The following is a 23,755-nucleotide window of genomic DNA, read 5'->3' on the forward strand; positions in this document are numbered from 1 at the left end:
AGCGCTCTTTCTCTCTGACTGCATTCTTGTGACTTCACACAGACCATAAATAAACTTAAACTAAAGTCATTTTTCCTCATTTACAGTTACGCGAGTGCTCACTCCAAAGCCGAATCCTGGCTTGCAGCACGTGTTGGTGACCAACACGGCACCGGGAGGAGGGGGCCAGGCCTGCCATACGTCAAACACTTTCTGCTTTCATCATCCACCCCCTGTCCCCAAACACGAGAGCTCCCACTCTGACTCCAGTAGATGAGTGTCTACAGCGGTGTTGTGTGTCTGTAATAAATGTGCCTGCCATATTTGGTATTTATCTTGAGAGAGAACAGGAAATGCCAGATTTGGAAAACCTTTTAGACAAAAACTGCTAAAATGTAAAGGTCCCCTTTCCTTTCTGTCTTCTAGCACTGATAATGAAGCATAGCAAGAACATAAAGTAGGCCTGCCCTTTGTTTTAGGACTACAAAGTGGGATGATAAAGACAACAACGCATGCGTGCAGAGCTACTCCCGTTCTTGCGGACCGGAAGTTGCAAGAAAGTTTTAAGCAGAGGGACTCATCCTGTCCGCACATCCTATCTGTGGTTTATCGTCAGCGTTTGGTGCTCGAAAGGACGTTGCCCTTGTTAAACTTCAACCGAAGAGGTCAGTGTATGTACTTGTGTTCTCCTTGAGCCGACAGCATCTTAGCGGCTGGAGGGAAACAAGGAGGATGGAGGTGAGCGAAGTGTCTTTGCTACTATCTTTGAGTTAGCTTGTTTCCCTGTGAGGAGGTGAAATAATAATAATAATAATAATGGATACTTTATTGATCCCCATGGGGAAATTACTTGTTTTTCTCTGCATTTGACCCATTCACTCAGTGAAGCAGTGGGCAGCCCACTAAGCAGGCGCCCGGGGAGCAGTGTGTAGGGACGGTACCTTGCTCAGGGGTACCTCAGGGTAGCCGTTAAGTGGATTCGAACCGCCGACCTTCCGATCATGGGGCGACCACTTTACCTACTGAGCTTCTGTCACAGCCACGGGAGCTGCTGTAGCTACGCTCGCCGTCGTACCTGTAGTACATATTGGCCCTTTAATTAAAATTTCGTGTCTCCGCTTTGAATTTATCAAAGCTGCTTTTTACAATGTGATGTGAGCGAGCTAGCACAGGAGAGGAAATGGGAAGAAGCGCGAGGCGTTCAACTGTCGGCGCGAGAATGACTGAACAGGAGACTTTATTCTGCATGATATATAAAACCTCTGACATAAGTCTGTTAATGTTCAGGACCTGTTCCACACACGGGGAAAAACAAGCAAGTGTTACTCATTTGCATATTATTATATATAAAATAATAAATATAGATTTAATAAATAATTAATGTAAATATCAAATACAGAACTGTATTCTAACCTTTCTAACAGTCGCCTGCTATTCTCACAGTATCACAGTAGTTTCATTCACTATTTATCTGCATAGCCAGAGATTTGATTTTTTTTTGTTTTTTTGGATTGACTTTGAAGGCACCATGTCGAGGTGTAATCCAAGTACTTAACCAGACCAGCTACGTGTTTCCTCTTTTATAAACGTTACCCACATGCATGGCTTTGTTCCTGGATCGTGGTCCATGAAGACGTGTGGTTGCAAGACTTCTGGGAGAGAGGTTTGCCTGTAGCTGTAAAACACTGCACACCTACCCTGAGGAAACTCTATGCCTTATGATTTATTCAGCAAACCTTTCCCCCAGTACATCAGACTTAATGCAAGCCATTACATAAGCTGGTCAGAGACCAAATATTTACTCGAAAGTTGCATCATTGCAAATCAAACTGAAATCTTTGTCAGCATAGCAAAGGGCTTTCTTATTATCGTCACCCATGCTTGTAGAAATCATAACTATCTTGTCATGTCTTGTCCTCGCTTGCTCTGAAAAGGTTTAAGGAATGAGGATATACCAGCCGAGAAGAAAAAGCGGGAGAGATAAACTACACGGGACATAGATTCTACGCCAGCCCTCCGGCCTCTACCATGGAGCAAGAAGAAGAAGTGGTGGCTGCAGCAGCTCGAGAGGATGAAGACTCCCAGCTGATTTACAGGATCGAGCGTCCTGTCTACAATGAAACTCTGATCCAGGCACAGCTTCTTAAACGCAAAGAAGACACCACCACAAATTGTCAGAAGCTGGCAGAAAAGTTCCAGTAAGTCTTTCTCTGGACATTTCCTGTCAACATGTCGTTGAACAGATCAGCATCGACATAGATCCACACACAAGATCCCAGTGTGCTGTATAAACTGAAGCCAGAAGACAGTGGAAAATCTGTGGGAGTTGATGTGCAACCTTCAAATGTCCTTTAGATGAGTGGAAAAATAAGACGTTTAACACATTAAAATGCAAAAAAGCTCCAACACTGATCTTCAAATAGATCATGTTGCATTCTAACATTTAAAAACAAATGAAAAAGTTATTCAGAGCTAAACTGCACAAACCCGGGATCCTCTGTCCCTGCTTTTTATTTGGGAACTGATGCAGCTGGGCAAGCAAAAAGGGGGAGAAGTCGGGGGTTAAATAAGCCGCCCGAACAAGGCTGGGAAATGACATGCTAATGCCAGCTCGCTGGCAATTTGGGACTGAGACAGGTGGGAGGGCTTACTGAGGGGAGCTGAGGAGGAGGAGGAGGTCTTCATACAAAAGCAGAGATGTGCTTTGGAACCGTACAGCGAGCAACCCGGGAGTTAGTGAAGAACGGGTCTGCACTCATAACCATCCACAGGACGCAGGGCAAAAGGGAGCGAGGCAGAGGGTGTGGCAGAGCTCAGGGTGGGAATCGACACAGTGACACGTTAGAGTCATTTATAGAGATGCTTTCTTGTCATTTTGCAGAGGGAACAACAAAAGTGTCATAAAGTTGTAAAACATTGATGTTTCTTAAATAACTCTTGGCTATAGTGCAGAGTGAGGGTGAATGTTGGGGCTTAAATCTGTAACAGCAGAACAAACATTATCACTGAAATGATATTTCTGTGGTGTAAGAAAGAACAAATATCTGTTAACCAGTGTAACTCACGTGGTGCTGCTATTAAAGGTATAGTAGGACTATTGTAAGCACGAGTCATTCCAAAGTTCAGCTAACACGAGGGGGCTTCTTGAATCCTGCAGTCAACAACATGAAAGCGACTCCAGAAAAACTTTGTCTGTGGAGGCTTTTAAAAATCTGATTGGTGTTGAATATCCACAGGTGTTCTTCAGAGAAGGCCAAGGCAGCAGCTCCGAGCTTCATGCCTATTCTCTCATGGCTGCCGTCGTATCCAGTCAAGAAGTACCTCTTTTCAGACGTGGTCTCAGGTCTCAGCACGGGAGTCGTGCAGCTTCCACAAGGTCAGTGAACTGTGCAGCAGCGCCGTGTGAAGCACCGAGGCTGCGAGCAGGGCCGGCTGCGGCTCCAGAGGAGCAGTTTCTGCTTCATGCTGACTCTGTTTTGCCATCGCTGACACTTTGACACTGTGATGGAGTCACTGAACCTCCAGGATTGTTTATTTGGAAACGTGTTATCTTCCCTGCTCCACAGGACTAGCCTACGCTATGCTGGCTGCGGTGCCTCCTGTTTATGGTCTGTACTCCTCCTTCTACCCGGTCCTGCTGTACACCTTCTTTGGCACGTCCAGACACATATCAGTAGGTGAGAGAGCCGTCTCTGTTCTGACCTCATGGCCCTGTGTGACCGGCTCTGCCCACGTACAAGAAAACAGTTACAATATGCTCATCATTGTTCCATAAGCTCCACCCTCTTATTTACTCCCTGCCCCCAACACACACACAACAGAAAATTTCATGTTCTGCTGTTGAAGCTACATGTACAGAGGAGAGAAATTAAAGGTACCGCCGCCATGGCGATGCCCCGACCTAAATATTTATCAAAATATTTATTTATTGTTTGAAATCGATCCAAACAGACACACCCTGACACGGTCTGACGTTTCCTTTCAGTTTAGTGTTAAATGTAAAGTTGGTGTTAAGGTTCTCGCCAAGAAAGAAGCTTTTAAATAAGATGTATAAGAAGAAAATGATTGTATATGAAGGAAACTGCTGCTTCCTGGATGTGTCACTGATTGCTAGCTTCTTCATTTTCCAGCTTGATGTTCGTTTGGAATAAAGAAACCATGGAAGCCAGCTCCTCTGGTTCACTGCAGCTGTGTGCTCGGCCACGGCTGCTTCCTCACGTCTAACAGTATTTCCAGTAATGCTTTGCTGCCTATTATGAGGATAGGAAACTATAGCTGATTTGTTTCCAGCCTGACTCCTGACATTGTCCAGAATTTGTCTCTCATTGGCTCCCCCTCTGTTCCCCATGTCTGCTTTCAAAACACCAAGATGGTGACGTTCAGACGCACCGAGCTGTTTTCTTTTCTCGCTTGCTTTTTGAGAGAAGACAAATGTAGTTAAGATGATGTCATTTTTACATGGTTGAGCTTTTTATAGATTTCTTAATCCACATTAATGGTGTCACATCCAAGTCTTGCAGGCAACTAGTCACTTTCCACACAGCTGTGTCTGTAGTGACTGTGAGGTGTACTGGGTTACACAGTGATTCAGATTATGAGATGAAAGGTGTGGAGGAAATGTTTGTATGTGTGCTAACTGTGTGCTTAGCTTTCACGGGAGGCATTTCAGCGACCTCACCCTGTGACAGCTTCCTTTCCTTGAAATGGGTCCAAGTCTCAAATGCCAGCTGTGACCTATGAGTCCCTCTGACAGTTGGACCCAATGAAGCACCTCACAAACAGGAAGTGTTCCTGTAAAACTGTCACATGGTGAGGAAACAACACGTCACATTATGGCAGAATAAGACACAGATGAGCCTGTCATCAGACAGCGCACACTTGATGAACAGCACCAAAGTGCTGCAGTGATGTTTGGTTTAGTGCAACTGTGTGTGGGAGAGGTTTTCCTGAAAAAGGACAGGTGCGATAAAAATATTACGTTTCATTTTGTTAAAGCCAACTGTGCTTTTATTAAACCTTCGTGGTCCTCTTCGTATGTGCGATGGTTTGGATATTTCTCTGTGAAGAACGGAAAGAGCTGAAAGAGCTCCGTGGTCCCACAGACTAAACCACAGTGCTTCATGTCTCACACACTTTGCATAGTGAGATTCAGTTTCTGCCTTCCAGACGAAGGCTTCTGCTCCCACAGTGCAGATGATCTCGTCACAGCTGTGTTACTTTGTAGGTTACAGTTTGTTCTTCTGTTTGCAGTAGTTTGTACCGTGGTTCTCTGTCTGTGTGCACGTGAGGGTGGATAACTCTACCTACAGGTGCAGGTTCTGAAAGCAAATAAGAAAACCCCGTTATCACATGATAGACGAGGTGTGTGTGTGTGTGTGTGTGTGTGTGTGTGGAGTGACGTCATGTTAAGACTCCATTCATATTTGACTGACATCCACCGAGGTCTTCAAGCTCCACTAATGATTTTATTGGTTAAAAACTGACAAAACCTTCTAACTTAAACTGTCATTCATACATGTGTATTGATATTATACAGACAGTGCTGTATACATGCTGCTTACCTTCTCACTGAGAGTGTTTATGGGGACTGTAAATATGACGTTATTACCTGATCTTCAAACGTTCCTAAAATGTTTTTAAAATTCTGATTAACATTGAGGAAGTGATGCTGGGGCTCACATCTGCATCCAAATGTCACCTTTGACCTCTACCTTTAAAGTAAATACTGCCCACAGAGGCTTAACCTTGTGCTCTGGTTTCAATCCAAGCAGGTTTAAATGTTTTTAGTCTCTTAGGCTATGTTCACTCTGCAGGTCTTGATGCTCAATTCAGATTTTTTGATCAAATCCGATTCTTTTGTCTGCTCATTCACACTACAAATAAAATGTGACAGCAAACGCGCAAAAGAAGACGTCACACACAACGCGCTCTGTTTAGACCCAGAGCAACAGTATGTTTGACTGATGACCTTAATATAAAGACTTCGGACTTCATGTTTCCCAATTTTTGCTTTAAGTTATTTTGTTATTTACATAATAATGTAGATAACCTAATAATGATCCTTATTGCTGTTTTAGAGGAGCAGTGCTTCAGAGGATAGATTTCTGTCAGAATCTGCAGATTATACGGTACAAATAAAATGTTCACGTTTCTCCAACGTTGTCTTCCAAACAGTTTCACGGGATGGTCAGGAAACGTTCGCGATGTCTTCTCCGGCGCTGATAATTGGCGTCTGTCTTGTGTCAGTGACGTAAAAGACGGATTTAATGCGACATGACCATCAAACAGCAGTCGATTTCTGAAACATCAGATATGTATCGGATTCAGGACCACATATGAAAGTGACCCAGGTCGGATTTGTGCCGTTCACACTGTCACACCATGATCGGATATGAGTCGCACAGGGTCAGAAAAGTCGGATTTGATGCGCTTTCGCCTGCAGTGTGAACGTAGCCTAAGTGATAATCAGCATGTACCCACATCATTTTTGTGAATTCGAAAGTTTAGTAAATGTAAAAACAAAACAGCAAAAACTGTAACATTATAACCCCTCAGAACGTGTGTCCTGTGGAAGGTTTTTAAAATTTGAGCTTGACAGATGTTGTAAAACTTCACTTTCTAACATCTTCCACAACTGGGATTGTAAAACTCGCTGCCTCTAACTACGTAAAGACTGACATAAGCAGATTTCATTAAACCCAGCCTCAGTTGTCTCACCAATCTGGCTGCTTTCTTTTCTCCAACGCTGTCACGCTTGTCTCGATTGTCAGTTTAAATCCGTCCAACAAATGGGTCCAATAAACTAGACCTGCTCAACCCTTTGAAGCTGAGAAGCTAATCTGCAAAGATTGTAAATCACCGCTGGCCAAAATCTGGCCTGACATCAGGTTGCTGTGGGAATGATGACAGTCCCCTCTGGCAGAGAACGAGAGGAAATTATTGGGCTGCTTTTCAAGTGTGAGGCAGGACGGCCTTTACCGTCACAGGGTGGTGAGAGGAAAGGCCGGTGCGAGCACAAGTCTGCAGTTTCTGTGCTGCGTTTGAGCGCTCGTTGTACTCGACATCAGCTTTGACCCCAGCCTATCATAGCGCTGTGTTTGTGTCGATGACCTGCAGGTACCTTTGCTGTCATAAGTCTGATGATTGGGGGCGTCGCTGTGAGGGAGGCACCAGACAGCATGTTTATGAATATCAATGCTACTGGATCCAACGCATCTGATGCCATCAACGTGGAGCTTCGTGATAAGAGCAGGGTCCAGGTGGCCGTGATGGTCACAACTCATCCAGGTCAGCCTCCCGCCTGCAGAGCAGCCGTGGCTAATCTCACTGTTTATCCAAAGCAGCAGCAGCAGCATGTCTGAATCACTGTTGATGTATCAACTCGATTTTAAATGTTTCTGTATGAAACATTGTTTTTGACCCCCCTCTTCTTCTGCATTCCTTTAGATTGTTTTAGGTCTTCTCAGGTTTGGCTTTGTAGCAATCTACCTCACCGAGCCCCTGGTGCGAGGCTTCACCACAGCAGCATCCATGCACGTCGTCATCTCCCAGCTGAAGTACTTGCTGGGGGTGGAAACGCAGCGTTATTCTGGGTTTCTCTCTGCTATTTATGTGAGTTTTGAGAGGCCCTGTCTTTCTCCTTCCCATAATGGTCAATGAATCGCTAACACTTACCTTTCTGTCACTGCAGAGTGTCAAAGCAGTGCTCAGCAGAATCACCAGCACCAATATTGCCACTTTCCTTCTGGGGCTCGGGTGTATCATCTTCCTTTACGTGATCAAAATTCTCAACGAGCGCTTCAAGAAGAAGCTGCCCATTCCCATTCCTGGAGAGATCATTGTGGTCATCGTGTCCACGGGCATCTCCTATGGTTTGTCGTTATCAAAGGAATACAAGGTCCATGTGGTTGGGAACATACCAACAGGGTAGGCCGCACACTCTATGGATTTGTTTAAGTGTCTTTTGGTTTAAGCTCGTGTTCTCTACACGTATGTGACAGAGGTATACAGATGTTGTCTTATTGGTTACAGGCTTCGCCCTCCTGCTGCCCCAAACATCTCGCTGCTGCCCAATTTGGTCACAGATTCTTTTGCTATAGCGATTGTAGGATTCTCCATGGACGTCTTGCTGGCCAAGATCTTTGCCCTGAAACATGGCTACAGTGTGGATGGCAACCAGGTGAGTGTGTCCACGGGGTGAGCTGCTGATGAGCCTCTGGCACTGTGTGTGACTAAATGTTTGGTTAGGACACTTTGGATCTTCTGGATGATGGGACGTCCTCTAGCTGTTTGTTGCAAATCTTGTAAAGTTATATTTTTATCCTGCACGCTGATATTGGAAATGCTGCTCACAAAAAGGTTCATTGTTCCAGTTTGTTGGAACGTGTTCATTTCATTGAACACTGAGTTGTTTGGAGCGTTGTATAGTTGCCTGACTGTACTATTCGTTGAAGACTGAGCAAAGCGTGTCCTCCAGTGACACATAGCTGACACATAAATGCAGGTCACGCATTTAGTAAAGCACGACTGTGGAAAATATACGGGTCGCATTTTCCTGAAATTGTCCAAAGCTGACGTGTGTAAATGTTGTTGCAGAAGGACTTTCCTCTCTTTTTCACGGTTTTCCTCCACGTGTCCACTTTCAGGAGCTCATTGCACTCGGTCTGTGTAACTTCATCAGCTCCTTCTTCCAAACGTTTGCCGTCACCTGCTCCATGTCGAGGAGTCTGGTCCAGGAGAGCACAGGAGGCAAAACACAGGTGACACACACGAGCTGCAGGAGTGATTACACTATCTAAATTGGTGCTGTAAAGCTGTTGTTAGAGTGAGAGGTGTGTTGATGGAGTTATTGCTTTTTTATGTGTGTGCTTTAGATTGCAGGGCTCCTGGCGTCGCTGCTGGTGCTGGTGGTGGTGGTGGCCGTCGGCTTTGTCTTCGAGCCGCTCCCTCAGGTGAGTTCCCGTCTGACGTTTGGGCGTGACCTATGAGACCGCACACACCTATATGTCTTCTTTGGCTCTCGTTTGCTTGTGTTTCTCAGACTGCACTGGCTGCCATCATCATGGTCAACCTCATAGGGATGTTCAAGCAGTTCAGAGACATTCCCAGTCTGTGGAGGACCAGCAAGATTGAACTGGTCAGTCTTTAAAACCAAGCTTAGCTGACTTAAAGTGCACCGTTACTCTGAGAGGTGTTTATGTGAACCCGAGTGAATACACGGTGGAGAAGCTGAGCTTGCAGACAGAAGTGTGACTATAATGTGCAGGAGATAAATGCACGTCGTCTGAAGACATTTGCTTATGTTAAAACTGCTTTGGTCTTGCAAAACGCTTCCTCTTCATGCTAGTTTCATGTTACTTTCCTTTTTGTCCTCTCAGGCCATCTGGGTGATCGCCTTTATCGCTTCTGTGCTGCTGGGACTGGACTACGGCCTCCTGGTGGCCGTCACATTTGCCATATTGACAGTCATATACAGGACACAGAGGTAATGATTCGGATATGTGTTTTTCCTTGAACTGAAGCTTAAAGGCAGCTGTGAGAGTTTTCAAAGAGCAGGTTTGATTTGTGCTCTGAGCTGTTTTCTTTCTCTTCCAGCCCTAAAACTTCCATCCTGGGTCACGTCGCTAACACGGGGCTCTACTGTGACGTCGACGAGTATGAAGAGGTAAATGTGTGAGGAGAGAAACCTGCTCCGTGTGAAACATCCACACTGACCAAGCCTGCTGTTTGTGTTCTCAGGCGGCTGAATATGAGGGGATTAAGATCTTCCACTCCAACTCTTCAATCTACTTTGCTAACAGTGACCTGTATGTGAACAGCCTCAAGAAGAAGGTAGCAGTGTGTTTGAGTGTGTGGAAGCAAACAGAAACCCTTTTGTGGGGGAAATATGTGAAGCACTTATTATCACTGGGTCTTACCTGACTCAGTCTGAGAGGAGCAGCGTGAGCGTGTAATCATCTGGTGGTAGATGCAAGCACAGCTCTACTTTGAGATGAGCAGGAAGTCAGTTTGCTTGTGTTTTCACTGTCTTGGCTACAAATGAAGGTTTGCAGTTGTAGCCTGTTCACGTTACAGCTGAAGCTTCAACAGTTCAGTGAAAACGTTTCTACGTTTGTCATTTCTGCTTTTCTGTGTGTTCAAATAACTAAGAGCAAAGAATACATTTTAACTTTACTGTGTGAATTAAAGGTTTATCCAGTATCTAAGCACCGTGTGGGAAATATTCCCAGCCTCTCCCAGTCTTAACCTAAGGAGTAACTGTGCCAGCTTTACCAGCAACACCTGATTCCTAGGGATCAGTCTCTGTTGCTACTGTGGAGGCATGTTGAGTCCTTAAAGGGGAAAAGAGTCCCGTTGTAAGATCATGGATTGAGCTCAGTGTTTACGAGTCACAGCCATGCCTGATCGCATCAATAACACAAAGAGACGCTACAAGAGCTCAAAAAGCAACACGGTGCCATGATCAGCTGCAAAGGGTAACAGGGTCATTACTTTACTGCTTCAGAGCTTGGACAGTTGATGGAACTATGAATTCTGGGTAATTACGTTTTCACCTAGGTGCAGGTTTAGATAGCTTGTGTTGGTTAAACAATGAAATCACACGTTGAAAACTGCATTTTGCTTTTACTCAGGTTATCTTTGTGCAAGATTAACACTTGTTTTGTGACAAATCAGGTGAAGCACAGATGTTACTGAAAGCAGTTGATCATGTGCTTCATGCTTATTGTGTTAAAGTTCAAAAGTAAAGACGTCGATATGTGTTTGTTTTGTAAACATTGTTTCAGTTCTCATTTTTGTTTTTCATATTCAATTCAGCTTTATTTACACAGCGCCAAGTCACAACAACAGTCACCGCAAGGTGCTTTATATTGTAAGGTAGACCCTACATTAATAGATACAGAGAAAAACCCAACAATCATATGACCCCCTATGAGCAGCACTTTGGCGACAGCGGGAAGGAAAAACTCCCTTTTAACAGGAAGAAACCTCCAGCAGAACCAGGCTCAGGGAGGGGCGGGGCCATCTGCTGTGATTGGTTGGGGGGAGAGAAGGAAGACAGGATAAAGACATGAGATTAATAACAAGTGTATTATGTAATGTAATATGAATAATTATCAGAGAAAATGCCAAAATAAGACGTGAGGTAATGGTAGAGGTAAATGAGTGAGGAAGAATGACGTGCTGAGTTGGATGTTAACAGCTCTGTTGTGATTATGTTGATCTTTACAGACGGGGCTAAACCCTGAACACTTACAAGCTGCTCGGAAAGCCCAAAAAAAAAAAGAAAGGAGAAGACGAACAGCAATCGGTCGTCTCCGCTGAAAATCTGTGCCAAGGTGGGTCACTGCTTTTCTTTTGTCTATCCAAACTTTGAGCTTTGTCAACAGGTTAAATACACACTCATGTGACGGTCGTGCGTGTGTGTGTATATATATATATATATAAATAATATGTTTTGTGGTGCTGCTTTGTTTCTAGTACAAGGATGAGGCAGTGACTCATGACGTTTTGTCCCAGAGCCACGTGGCGGAGGATCAGAAGAACGGCCAGTTTGGCGACAGACATGGCGACTCAGAGGAGGTGGTCTTCCTTGAGCCTTTCAGCACAGTCCACTCCATCATCCTGGACTGGACGTCTGCAACTTTCATTGACTCAGTGGGAGCTAAAGCCATCAGACAGGTTCTGGCCCTTTCTCCAGCGCTGCACTGCACAGGAGCACCAGCTGCATATTTTCACTGAACTCCAGTCACGGTTTCATGGTGTAGAGCCCAAATACTGAAAACTATTATCTGTTTGTGCAGATCATTAAAGAGCATGCCGCCGTAGATGTCCGGGTGGTCATAGCTGGCTGCAACAGTAAGTGACTATTAAGACTTTTCATTAGATCTGAAAATATCTGTACACATGCTCTGTTTTATACGTACTACGTACAGAACGCAATTAAAACCCGTCCACCCATCTATCCTCTTATCTTTACAAATAGCTGTGGGGACTATTTGTGGACCATGAACTGTTCATGAAACCAGTTAGAGGACTGGTGCTTTGTTACACATCGTCCTGCAGGAGTTGGTACACTGTGGTTAGAAAGGCATGGACGTGGAAATATCCCTCACACTGTAGCACCACTGATCCAATGCAGGAGGAATCCATGCAGTTATGATGTTTATACCAAAGTCTGCTACAGAAAGCCTGTGCATACTGCAACCTCAGGTTTCTGTTTGTAGCTGGGCGATGTGGCGCCCTGTGGTCTGATGCTGCTGTAGCCCATCTGCTTTCCAACATGAGGTGCATTCAGAGAAGCTCTTTGGTGGTAACAGGTGGTTATTTGAGTCACTCTTACCTTCCTGTCACGCTCGACACACTTCTTCTCTGACATCACTGAAGCATCTTCTCCCAGAGAACTGCTGCTCGCCTGTTACGTTCAGACAGTCCTCTGTAAACCTCGGAGATGATTGTGTTGGAAAGTCCCAGCAACTTCTAAAGCACGTCTGATATCTAGTCATGCCATGTTCATTCTGATGCTTGCCTTGAACTCCAGCTGATGTCTGCATTGAGCTTCTGCCATGTGATTGGCTGATTTCGATGTTTGCATGAATGAGAACATGATAAGGTCTGTAAGTGGAGACCTATAATAAAGACAAGTTCCACACACTGGGGTCATAATGTAAAGGATGGAAACGGGCAACAAGCACTATGACAGAACTCTGTTGAAAGTTTTGGTTTGAATGATTAAGCCTGTGGGTCCTGACAGACACAGCCTGTGGTTCACAGACTGAAGCCATTCCTGCAGTAACAAACAGGACGCTCCTGTTCTGCACATTTGGGATTGAAAATGAGAAGATATCATTTGGAACCAAATGGTAAACATGATGTCACACGATATATTTACAGTTCACTTTCAGTATATTGGCTCACGAGCGCTCAGGATGTTTTCAGAGTGGCAGCTAGCCAGAAGAAGGCAGGGATGAAGCTGCAGCAGCTTGTTTCACACTGTAATGAAGCTGCTGTCCAAAAAGTGAACACAGCAGGTTGCTTTAGTTGCTTTGTGTGCCCTGTAAATGGAACAAAGGTATCACTGCAGGAATGTCATGTATATAACAGTGTTTAACTCAACAATAACAGTGTTTCCCAGGCTGCACTTATCCTTTTGCAGCTTTATCTTAATTGGCTGATGGGGCAGAGCAGCCCTGAACGAGCACTGCAGATTAAAATATATTTACGGAACCATGTTGCTGTTCAGATAGCTGACTGTAGCTTTGCAATATCTTGTAGAAGAGATAATCTTGCACTTTTTGATGACATCTGTAGTGCTGGGGCCTTTTGGAAAACAGTGACTCAGCTTCTTTTTTTCTTTTTAAAAAAAATAAACTTCAGAAGGACATATTGCTGTGACAACACCGATGAGGGATAAGAGATATTGTCGTGAAAAAGTGAGTCTGTGGGGATTGATGAAAGACATGTCGGAGTTATCCATGTCCTCATTATACAGGCTTCAAAATGTTCTTACTTTTCTCTCTCTTTTTCCCACTTTCCCATGTTTTCACTTGTTTTGTTGATGGCTTTTTCCTTCGTCCTTCCTTAATTACATCCTCTTAATGATCTTTTCTCCCTGACTTTACCTGCATTTGTCAGATTTACTTGCGCTTGCCTGTTCCTTTGTCTCTCTCTCGCTTTCTCGCTCGCTCGCCCTCTCAGCAGGGGAAATTGATGATTACAAACCAGCAGTAAGAGAAAAATGATTGGATCCTAGCAGTAGTAGAACTGTAATATTTTCTCCTTGTGCAGTGGCCTGTAATAAACCAGGGCTGAGGAAACCTGTCAAAGCACGGTTGAGTCTGTGTGAAAGTAGGAGTTTGTGCTGTCTGTGCACGCTCGAACGTTGCTGCCGGCCGGCTTTGTCTTGTTTGAATGCTGTTTTGATTTTTGTGGACAGTGGAGAATAAAGATGACGTGACAGCTAGGACAGAGAACAAATGTGAAAAAACGTGCTGGAAAATGTAATGGGAGTGGCAATCCAGGACACACCAGTGCTGCTAAATTAAAAGAAACATTAATGTCTTATTAGCTGCACTGTAGTGAGAGTCCAGGACTACATTTCTTGTATTTTAGGTTGAAAGTGCTTGATGACAAAAATATAGATGTCACAGCAATGCTCCCATGCTCACAAACTAAGGTATCTCTGTGTGCTAGAGTTGACCTTGTCACCTACCTAGAATTATTCAAATGCTTGAGCCATCCTCACCTTCAGTCAGCTGAAGTGTGTCCGCTACCAGGTAACTAATGTGCCAGCAAACGCCACATCCTGAATGCCCCTGAAAAAACCCCCCAGCAATGCACTGTTGTACTTAAAATAGACTGTGGCATGGCTCTTGTTGGGTCACTTCACTAACAAGAGTAATGTAACTTTTTCCAACAGTAGGACACCACACTTGCATCTTTATTCCAAAACAATAGTCTTTAAAAAGGGGTGTGTGTTTTCCATGTGGACTGAATCATACCACATACATCATTTTCCCTGTTGTGCATAATTGTGTGAAAAACTCACTCAATAATATGATGTTGTTCTAAAATCTGTGTGTAGATGGGAAACATTATTTTAAAGGGGTTGTTTGGATACATAATTTATGTTCACATCATCAAAAATACATGCTTTAAGGACCTAAATAGTACAAATGCAAAGTACAGTTGGCTTACATTATGTTCCCTTTTGGGAATAAGGCTAAACACTCAGCACTACCCACGGTATCTTTGTACACAACAGTATGTAGGTTATTAGACTGGTGAAGAATAGCAAAGGGAAACACTAGAACAGCCTATTTTGTGTGTATGTGTGTTAACAAAATGTCACAATGTTCCCAGGAATGGGCGTCCCAATAAATTCCTCTTAAGGTCAGGCCAGGCAAAACCCAAACACGACATAATCAACACAAACACTTCATACCAACTGTCAAGCACGATGCTGTATACCAAAGTATTTTAGAATCAAATATGAGGCCATCTGACTGACAGCTAAAGCTTTACCCAAATTCAGTCATGCTACAAGACAATGATGTCAAACACAGCAGCAAATCTATAACAGAATGAAAAAGAAAAGAATGAAGGTGTTGCAAAGGTCCAATTAAGGTCATCCAGACCTACACCCGAGTTATGCATCATCCTGCCAAAACTCAATGAACTGAACCAACGTTGTGAACAGTCAACCAAAGTTCTTCAGTAGCTTCAAGTTATTGCAAAGGTGATTCTACAAGCTACTGAATCATGAAGAGTACTTAGTTTTTCAGAGGACTGCATAGAGTCCTATCAGAACTTCGGCTTTCGTGTGATTGTGTAGATTTGAAAACTGTGGAGCAACGACTGCAAAGGCTCTGTCACCTCTTTGCTTGAGGCATGACCTTGAGACATGTACAGTAAGAGGCCTTCACCAGTGGGTCTGTGAGACTGGGAAATATTGGTGAATATAAATGAATAAGACTGGTAATACAAGCTAGGGGCCGCCCATTAAGAGCCTTGATCAAACAATCATAAACTGAATTCTAAAATGAGGCACGATGCCAATGCAGAGAGGCCAGGACTGGAGTGATGTGCTCATACTTTCGGTTCTAGTCAGCAGTCTAGCTGCAAATGCCTATAACAGTACAGATTCACAAGTTCAGCTTTCACGTACAGGTATTTTGCAAGGGTAACAAATATTTCCCTGTGACATACCAAGAGCAAAAGCAGTACAAACGGCCCATATTTGGTAGGTTCCTAATTTAGAGTCACAGCAGTGGGTTACAGGGCAGATGAGCTGTTCTGTATAACTTCTCTGTCCAGTGGTTTCATTGATGGTAACATAAACATCTTTCCTTTTCCAACAGGAAAGAGTCCGTACCTGCTGTTCACTAACCGTCATGAAATCCGTCGTATTCACCTGCTGAAGAGTGAGTACACACAAGTGGTCCCTACACTGAAGAATGCCGTGGCCCTGGATGTGGACGTGTCCACCAACAAGATGTTCTGGTGTGATCTGTATCATCAGAAAATATACAGGTACACACACATACAGCACGCACACACAATGACAAGTTATATTTATTTTTTAAATTATTTATTTAACCCTATCAGGTACTGCTACACAGAACTGAAAACGCACTAGATTTTGCTGGATCATTCTGTTTAATCGACAGAAAAAAGATCTATAATTGTATATTTCAGTGTAATTATTGAAATGCTGTAAATGATGTGTATATATTCTGTCTATAAAGGCAGAGGAAGCCCATATAAAACGATGAAAGCCACTGTATAGACGCAGGACCTTAAAGTTAGATAACTCACTTTTGTCATTCTTCAGCCAACATGTTCATTATCTTTCTCCTCTGTCCATCCATCTTGTGTGCTTCAACCTGTCACACCTTCTGGTAGTGAGTCAGCCGCACCTGTTTGTCCTTCACACACACTGTGTGAGTCTGTGTGTGTGCACATATCATAGCTTTGCACATACATTTGTGTGTGTGTTTGTGTCACCCTGATGGCTGACAGGTTGTGGGAGGGGCTTTCTATCATCTCAGCTGAGCCATATGCTCTCACTAATTTCACTGCCTCAATAATCGCTGCCATTATTCATCTCCATACACACACATTCACACGCAGACATTCTCCCACACAAACTTGGTAACACAGTCAAGGGCTTGTGACAGGGAACGGACAAATGAACTCATTTTTCACAGCGAAGCCTATTTTTCGATGCCGTAAATAAACTCACATATCAAAAGTTGCTTTAAGTAGCAAACAGCAAGGGAAGTTATATAGCTTAATCTACTTGGCGTTGTCCTTGATGGTGTTTTCTTTTCTCTAATCTTTCAAAGCAAAATCTTCTGCACTTGCACCCAAGTGCATAGCATCAGAATCAAGTTTTCCTGCTGTTTAGAATATCTGCTCTTTTTGACATTACCATATGTTTTCTTTTCTCCTGTAACGCCACAGTAGAATATATGTAAGCAAATTGTCCAAGTTGCCTTGGTGACAGATCTTAACCCCAGGTAGAGATGAAATTAGAAATCGGAGCTTATTAGGTTGGACTACTATCAGTAAATTGTGGGGTTTTTTTTATTTATTTTGTTTTGTTCCCTGATAAGGTGATATACGAAATAGTTAGGCTTATTAAAGTCTGCACTACTCATTCACCCTCAATGTGATAATGTGGTTTTCCAGACTAATTCATAGTGATTAGCATGCCACGGGTCGATGACTTGTTACCTTCTCCCAATGATGGAGATGTCTGTTGCAAACAATGGTTCAACCAATTAAACATGCAATCTGCTCAGTGGACTTGGACTCATCTGTCTCTGTCTTATTCTTCACTGTGCCCGAAGCCTCTGTTCAGCCCACCAACCTGTTCAACCTAAGTCTATGTGAAGATTTTCTAACTCAAATTAAGGACATAGTGAAATTAGAGTGAGTAAAAGAATATAAAGTGGATATAAAACATCTTCATAGCACTGTCAAAATATCTGGATTTGTGATGTTGAGAAAATATGACCCCAAGAAAAATGACTTCAGAACTTTGTCCATTTTTAATGTGACATGCATAAATTAAAAGCCATGGTCCAGAAAAAGCTTATAAAGCGTTAACGAGATCTCATGATTTAAAGGTATCAGTCAGGAGAAGGGTACACAAGAATGTCCAAGCTGTTAAATATACCATAAAATACATTGTGTTTTACTCAAAATGGACGGAAATATGAGCAGTTCCAATACTGATACCAATTTGGCACAAAAACTTAAAGCAGCTGCTAGATGAAAATGATGAGGAATTTCACCCTTTAGCACAACAATGACCCAAATCATCCAATTCTACAAAAGAATGTCTTCACCTGATGATTAAAGTTTTGGAAAGACTTAGACCTGAATCCAAATCAAAACCTGTTAGGTGACCTGACGATGATTTGTGGTACTTTTCCAAAGAAGACTGTTAAGTATTGCCAAATCAAGAGACTCAGTGCTGTGGCAAACTCCTAGCCAAAAAGACTGAACGGTGTAGTAAAATCAAAAGAGGTATTTAACAGTATTTTAGTCTAAGGCTGCGCACATTTGTGCAGCCAGGTAATAGTAAGTTTTTCAGTGATTGTCCCCCACCCAAATAGAATTGAAGAGTGACTGTGAATTGTGCAGGTTAAACTTTAAAGGTGGAAATGATTTTCTTAAATCGTTTACCTTGATCTCATTTTCTTCATTTTTATACATCATGAAAACCTGACGTGTTGAATTTTTATATCTGCTGTGTTTGTAAAAAATTAAATATTGGAGAAATTGAACAAGAGATTAAACAGAAAACATGTTTTAGTGGAACTCGCGATTACTCAGTATCAAAGAACAGAATGTAATGCAAAAGAAAATTGTTTCAAATTGAATTTGTGTCAAATGTAATTTTTGTTCTGGCGTTTTCAGTAGAGTTCAGTAGCTGCATGCTGCATCAATAACACGATGGGTTTCCTTCATGTCCACAATGCTTGAGCCGTTTTACCCTCGAGGGTGAAACAGTGTGGCGTTGGATCCATGTTGCAAACCCTGAGGCACTCTTGAGAACCCATAGATTATCTATCACACTCACACAATAACATCCCACACTCACCTGACTGTAAAGATGAAGACATTTGGGTTGGCAAAATGTAACAGTGAGCATCTCCAAGCTCTGACTACCAGTCAACCTTCTTCTTTAGTTAAGATGCACCTCCCGTCTCCTCTTACTCCTGTAGGCGTTGCTAAAATGTGAAGGCACTGTGCAACTTGGGACATTGCTTGTCCCAACCTTTTATCAAGCATTTTTTCTTCCATCTTGCTCTTGCATTCATATATTGTCGAGGCAGTAATCTATTAAGTTTTAACATTTTTCACCAGTAAAGGAAATGTCAGTGGGGAATGGGGATAGAAGAGTTGACAGAGTAAGTGGACGGAGTAGGAAAATCAAAGAAACTGAAGACAAGAAAGGGACACTCGGTTAAAGGGGAGATATAGGCATGTGGTGCTGATAGAAAAAGACAGACTCATTCTCCCTGGGAGGCTGTGTTTGGTGTGAAGGCTGAAGTTGTTATAAAGGTGTCAGGATTGGGTGCCCCTCACACCTGAATAGAGTGAAGAATCTATGTTCCCAACAAGATATCTAAGCCACTCACAATCAAGTCATTCCTCCCAAGGAAAGGAAGCCAGACGGTAGTAAATCCATCGTGCCAGCACCTCTGTGATGGATTAGGCTTTTATAATTTCCAGATTACTTACTGATACATTTCCTTTCCATCCGCCCACCAGCGCTTACATCAACAAGGCCAGTGACTCATCACAGCAGGTGACGCTCATCGATTCGCTCCACTCCCCGGAGGGCCTTGCTGTCGACTGGGTCCACAAGAACATCTACTGGACGGACTCAGGCAATAAGAGCATATCTGTCGCTACGGGAGATGGCAGGAAAAGGAAAATGCTCATAACCACCGAGCTGAACGAGCCACGAGCCATCGCTGTGGATCCGCACCAAGGGTGAGTTGGGTTAGTTTTAGGGTAAAGGGATTTTGAAAAGATGCACAAAGGAGCAAAAGATTGCAAAGGAGTTGAGCAAAAAGGCAGGAAGGAGGGAGGGCGAGTAAGAGGTCCTACTGTCATTGTGTGTGTGTCTGTAAAAGCCAGTGTTGTTATAGTAGAAAGAGATTGGGTGTAGAAGTTGGCCTAAAGTCAGTAAAGGCTATTTGTAGCACTGAGCCCATCTGTTAGATTAAGCAGTTTAACAGTTTTCTTGAGATGGGATGTAACACTTTGTCTTCCCTTTCTAACTCTTTCCATTTGTCTCGGGTGCCTTGAGCTCCCCAAAGACGTCTTTTCACAGCTCTACAAAGCTAGACTAGCATGAAATACATGCAAATGAAGCCACAATTTCACAGTTTTATCATGGACACACATATTCAGATAAGGTCCAAGTTTCCAGTACCTGCTGTTTTGCACAGTGCTTTCCCTTTTATGTTTTCAATGCCTGTCTTACTAATAATACAGTCATTTTGCAAAGAAAATGAGAGAAGATGTCTGTGGAACATCGTGTGACGGAGTACAGTTGATTTTGTCAGTTAAGAGTTTTTCAGAACAATTGACATTGCATATTAACCTCTCTTCACTGGTCCTAGCAAAGTTACTCCTTTCATTTCTGACACTGAACTGGCCGTGCCTTAATGATACAACATGTATATAAAGATGAACAATGGCATCTCTCACTGGTTTTGGACTGTATTTGGGTGATAAGCTGTATGTTAAGTTATCAGCTAATGCTAGCTAGACACACAGATAAGCTGCTAGTTATTAAGTAACAGACAAATAAAATACTAGCTTTCACTCACCAAAAGTAGAGCACACAGGAAGCCATATTATTTGTTAGATGATTGTATTAAAAGTTCAAAAGGTCACAAACGCAGAAACAAAAAGGTCCAGTTCAATGACTTGAAGTAGCGGAAGTTGAAGCCTTGCCGCGAGTTGGTGCTACAACCGCCTGCATTCAAGCGTCACGCTCCACAGCACTAATAATTCACAACTTTAAGTATTAATACTTTAAGCCCCTATAAAGGGATGAAATGTAAAGATGTCACAAAGGTGGAAAATTACTTTTTATACCAAGCTAGAAACTTTTTTCACCCCTGCTCTAAAGCTAGGCACTCAGCCACAGATAGCCACACATTGGTTTCTGAAGTGCCATATTGTATTGAAGCTTTTGCCATCACCAGCTTGGTTGGCAAAAAACCCGAGTTGACAAGAAGTCAAGTGTGAAACCGCACAATCATTGGCTAATGACTTCTGATGGACAGCTATTAGCCATCAAGTGTGCGGTTTTTATATCATTTTGTAACATGGTTACAAAATATTTCAGTTGATATTTTATTCAGTATGACCCAAAACAAATGAGTAAAATCAGAAAGCCATTTCTCGTAGCCTTCTGTAAGACTTCAGGTCTCTTTTACAACCACAGCTATCACCATCTGGTGGCCCTCAGAGAGAATGCAGGCAGGTCACGTTGGCTTGATTTCTCAGCCTCCGAGGTTGCTGCTTCAATTTAATCTAACTTGTGTATCTTCCCGCAGGTTTATGTACTGGTCAGACTGGGGAGGTCAGGCCAAAATTGAGAAGGCTGGGATGAATGGAGTGGATAGACAAATTTTGGTGTCTGAACACATTGAATGGCCCAATGGAATAACTCTAGGTAAGGAAAAAAACATGTAGCTTTGAACATTCAAAGCCCACGGAAGAAGGATGAAAAGCTAGAAGATGATGCCCAGATAGAAAAAATCAATCAGTTCTGACAGCAGTTTTGTTAAAAAAAAAAAAAAAAGGTTATTATGCTGACATTGCTTTTAGAGAGAGAGAGAAAAAAGTGTCTCGAGTGAATTCAACACAAAGAAAAAAAACAACACATGGAGGAAAGCCAGAGAGAGACAAACAGCACAAGTTGAGAGAAGAAAATAGTCTATGGGTGCTGAAACCCAAGTAGCTCTTATTGTTATATACCTCAGTTTGTGTCTGGCTCTCATCAATCAAGCCAGTGAGTATGAGGCTCCGAATTAATAAGCCAGACGCTCTGTGCTGTCGATACCTCCCCTCATCCCTTTCAACTCCCTCCGAAGCACCAGCCAATTCCTCTCAGCTGCCCTTGCCTGAGGAGAAATAGAAGCACACAGTCGCCACACTCTGTGGAATTGAGGTGTCGCCGCATCTGTATGAAAACAAATTATTTTTTGGAATAAGGCGAATGAGAGGTTTGGCGCCAGGCGGCTGTGGGAGAGAAAGGGTGAATTGTGTTCCCCTGGTCATTGATTTCATAGAGACCACCGAACAGTGCAGGTGATTGAGTCAGGAGAGGTGAATGGGGACAGAGAATCGTGTTAATTCTCTTCCCCCTTCAGTTTACTTTGGTGCTTTTATTGGATGCTTTTTTTTCATATACTTCCAGTGTTTTACCAATTTCGAATTGCTTATTGCACACAAAAGCTTAATTCTTTATTAATTACTAATTAAATTCTTGCTTTCTGTTTTTTAAATGTTTTTCTTAAAAGCATAATCTTAGAGTCTGGTGAAAAAAAGAGTAATACAGGGATTATTTCCTTTGCTGTTTAAATTCAATGTGGTGTTTCGATTTCAAAGTAAACACCACAACACTTTGCCGCTCATAGCAAGGACACAACAATGATTTGGGCCTAATATAAATAATATAGCAGTGGCTGAAATGTGGAGTTATTTGAGATTTGCGAAACAGCAAAGTTTGTCTTTAAAATAGGTCCAGCAAGACTAATGAATCTGTTCAAGGGCATATATATTTTCTCCAGCAAAGAAGTCAAGCGGCAATATTACAATCACATCTGTGTTTTCTTAGTACGGGGCTGAGGTCGTCATGTCAAAGAAGATTGATTGTGTAGCTACTGGGCCATTACATCCATATACCCCTCACCCTGGGCCGTTTCACTCTGAGTGACCTCTCTCTCTCTCCATTCACCTTCTCCCCTACCCCCTCTTGATTTTGTTCTCTCTCGCTCTCCCCCTTCCCTGCATGTTCTCAGACTTGTCCAACAGACGACTTTACTGGGTGGACTCCAAGCTGCACCTGCTGTCCAGCGTGGATTTCAATGGTGACAACCGCAAAGTGCTGCTCTCCTCAATTTCAATTTCAATTTCAAACACAAGTTTTTATAGAATGAAAAAAGTGAAAGCTGTGGCCTGTGTGTCCTGCCTCAAATTCAGCAGAACAGTTGGAGTATTTTAAGGTGGACTGTGGAGCAAGAAAAACAACACCTCCAGCAAAGAGCACCTGCAAAGAATCATCTGTGTCGAGAATGGCAGAACACATTTCCACAGAGTCACTCATGCAAAATATTTAAAACTGGTGTCATCCATGCCCAGGAAGTTTGAGTTTTATTAAACGTAAAAGAAGAGAGAGTAAAAAATATTACAGCATGCACGAGTTGCACAGTGTTGCTGTGGTAGGACTGTCGCCTCGCTTTAGTTGGTCTTGGGTTTAAATCTAGGCTGAGGCCTTTCTGTGTGGAATTTGCACGATCTACCTGTGGCTGTGTCGATTCCCTCCACATACTCCAGCTTCCTCCCACAGTTCACAGTCATGTATGGGGTTGGGTGAAGCTTAGGTTGGTGATTTTAATTGGTTGTAGGTGTGAATGTGAGCACGAATGGTTCTCTGCCCATAGTGTCTGTCCCTGAGTGGAAGAAAGTGGACTGGTGAATCAAATATTGGAGCCATGCTAACAAAGAGTGCACTTACTTGTGTTGCAGCTGATTCTTAAATAGTATAAATTAAGCAAACGTTAGTTTAACTCTTCCTATTCTTTAGTTAAAAACAAAGTAACTGTAAAATGTTCACATTTAGCTCATACACTGTTCGGTAAGTTTCAGTTAAGACAAATCCACAATAATAAGACCTGGGGGATCACATGTAAAACTTTGTGAAAACTGTAGAAACTTATTGTGAGCGGGAATTGTTGTGGCGACTGTGTAACCCCAAATCAGTCATCCTCACATGTTTTCTCGCATGCAGAGAAAATGTTTCTGACATTTAGCCACATTTGATTATGCACAAGCATAACAAAAACCACAAGCCCACAGCTCTTAAGCATCCATTTCTTTCACATGCACATCCATATAGCTGCTCTTCTGAGCATGTGAGATATGAGTTGTCAACTCATGTGCGGCGTACGGTTTATTCCAGCTCCTCATATTCCTGAGCGATACAGTGAACGCTACAAGTCATTACACTCGAGTGTGT

The 23,755-nt window shown here is 42.9% G+C and overlaps 2 protein-coding genes across 2 annotated transcripts; both read left to right on the forward strand.

The window, feature by feature from the left end:
- Positions 1 to 563: 563 nt before the first annotated feature.
- LOC101481557 (prestin) lies at positions 564 to 11,595 on the forward strand. Its single transcript, XM_076876161.1, has 16 exons — positions 564 to 717; positions 1,914 to 2,177; positions 3,216 to 3,355; positions 3,546 to 3,656; positions 7,096 to 7,277; positions 7,426 to 7,590; positions 7,670 to 7,905; positions 8,011 to 8,158; positions 8,625 to 8,738; positions 8,853 to 8,930; positions 9,020 to 9,115; positions 9,357 to 9,463; positions 9,574 to 9,643; positions 9,718 to 9,810; positions 11,209 to 11,315; positions 11,458 to 11,595. The coding sequence occupies exons 2-15, from the start codon at positions 2,008 to 2,010 to the stop codon at positions 11,299 to 11,301; spliced, it is 1,803 nt and encodes a 600-aa protein (XP_076732276.1). The 5' UTR covers positions 564 to 717; positions 1,914 to 2,007; the 3' UTR covers positions 11,302 to 11,315; positions 11,458 to 11,595.
- LOC106675989 (low-density lipoprotein receptor-related protein 8) lies at positions 11,458 to 22,913 on the forward strand (the record flags this gene model as incomplete). The annotated part of the gene is made up of 6 exons (XM_076876149.1): positions 11,458 to 11,658; positions 11,781 to 11,835; positions 15,837 to 16,008; positions 19,264 to 19,488; positions 21,069 to 21,187; positions 22,539 to 22,913. Coding segments are annotated over 6 exons (975 nt in total), but the record flags the coding sequence as incomplete, so codon positions are not given.
- Positions 22,914 to 23,755: the final 842 nt, after the last annotated feature.

Source organism: Maylandia zebra, linkage group LG17, assembly GCF_041146795.1.
Source record: "Maylandia zebra isolate NMK-2024a linkage group LG17, Mzebra_GT3a, whole genome shotgun sequence".
NCBI classification, from domain to species: Eukaryota; Metazoa; Chordata; class Actinopteri; order Cichliformes; family Cichlidae; genus Maylandia; species Maylandia zebra.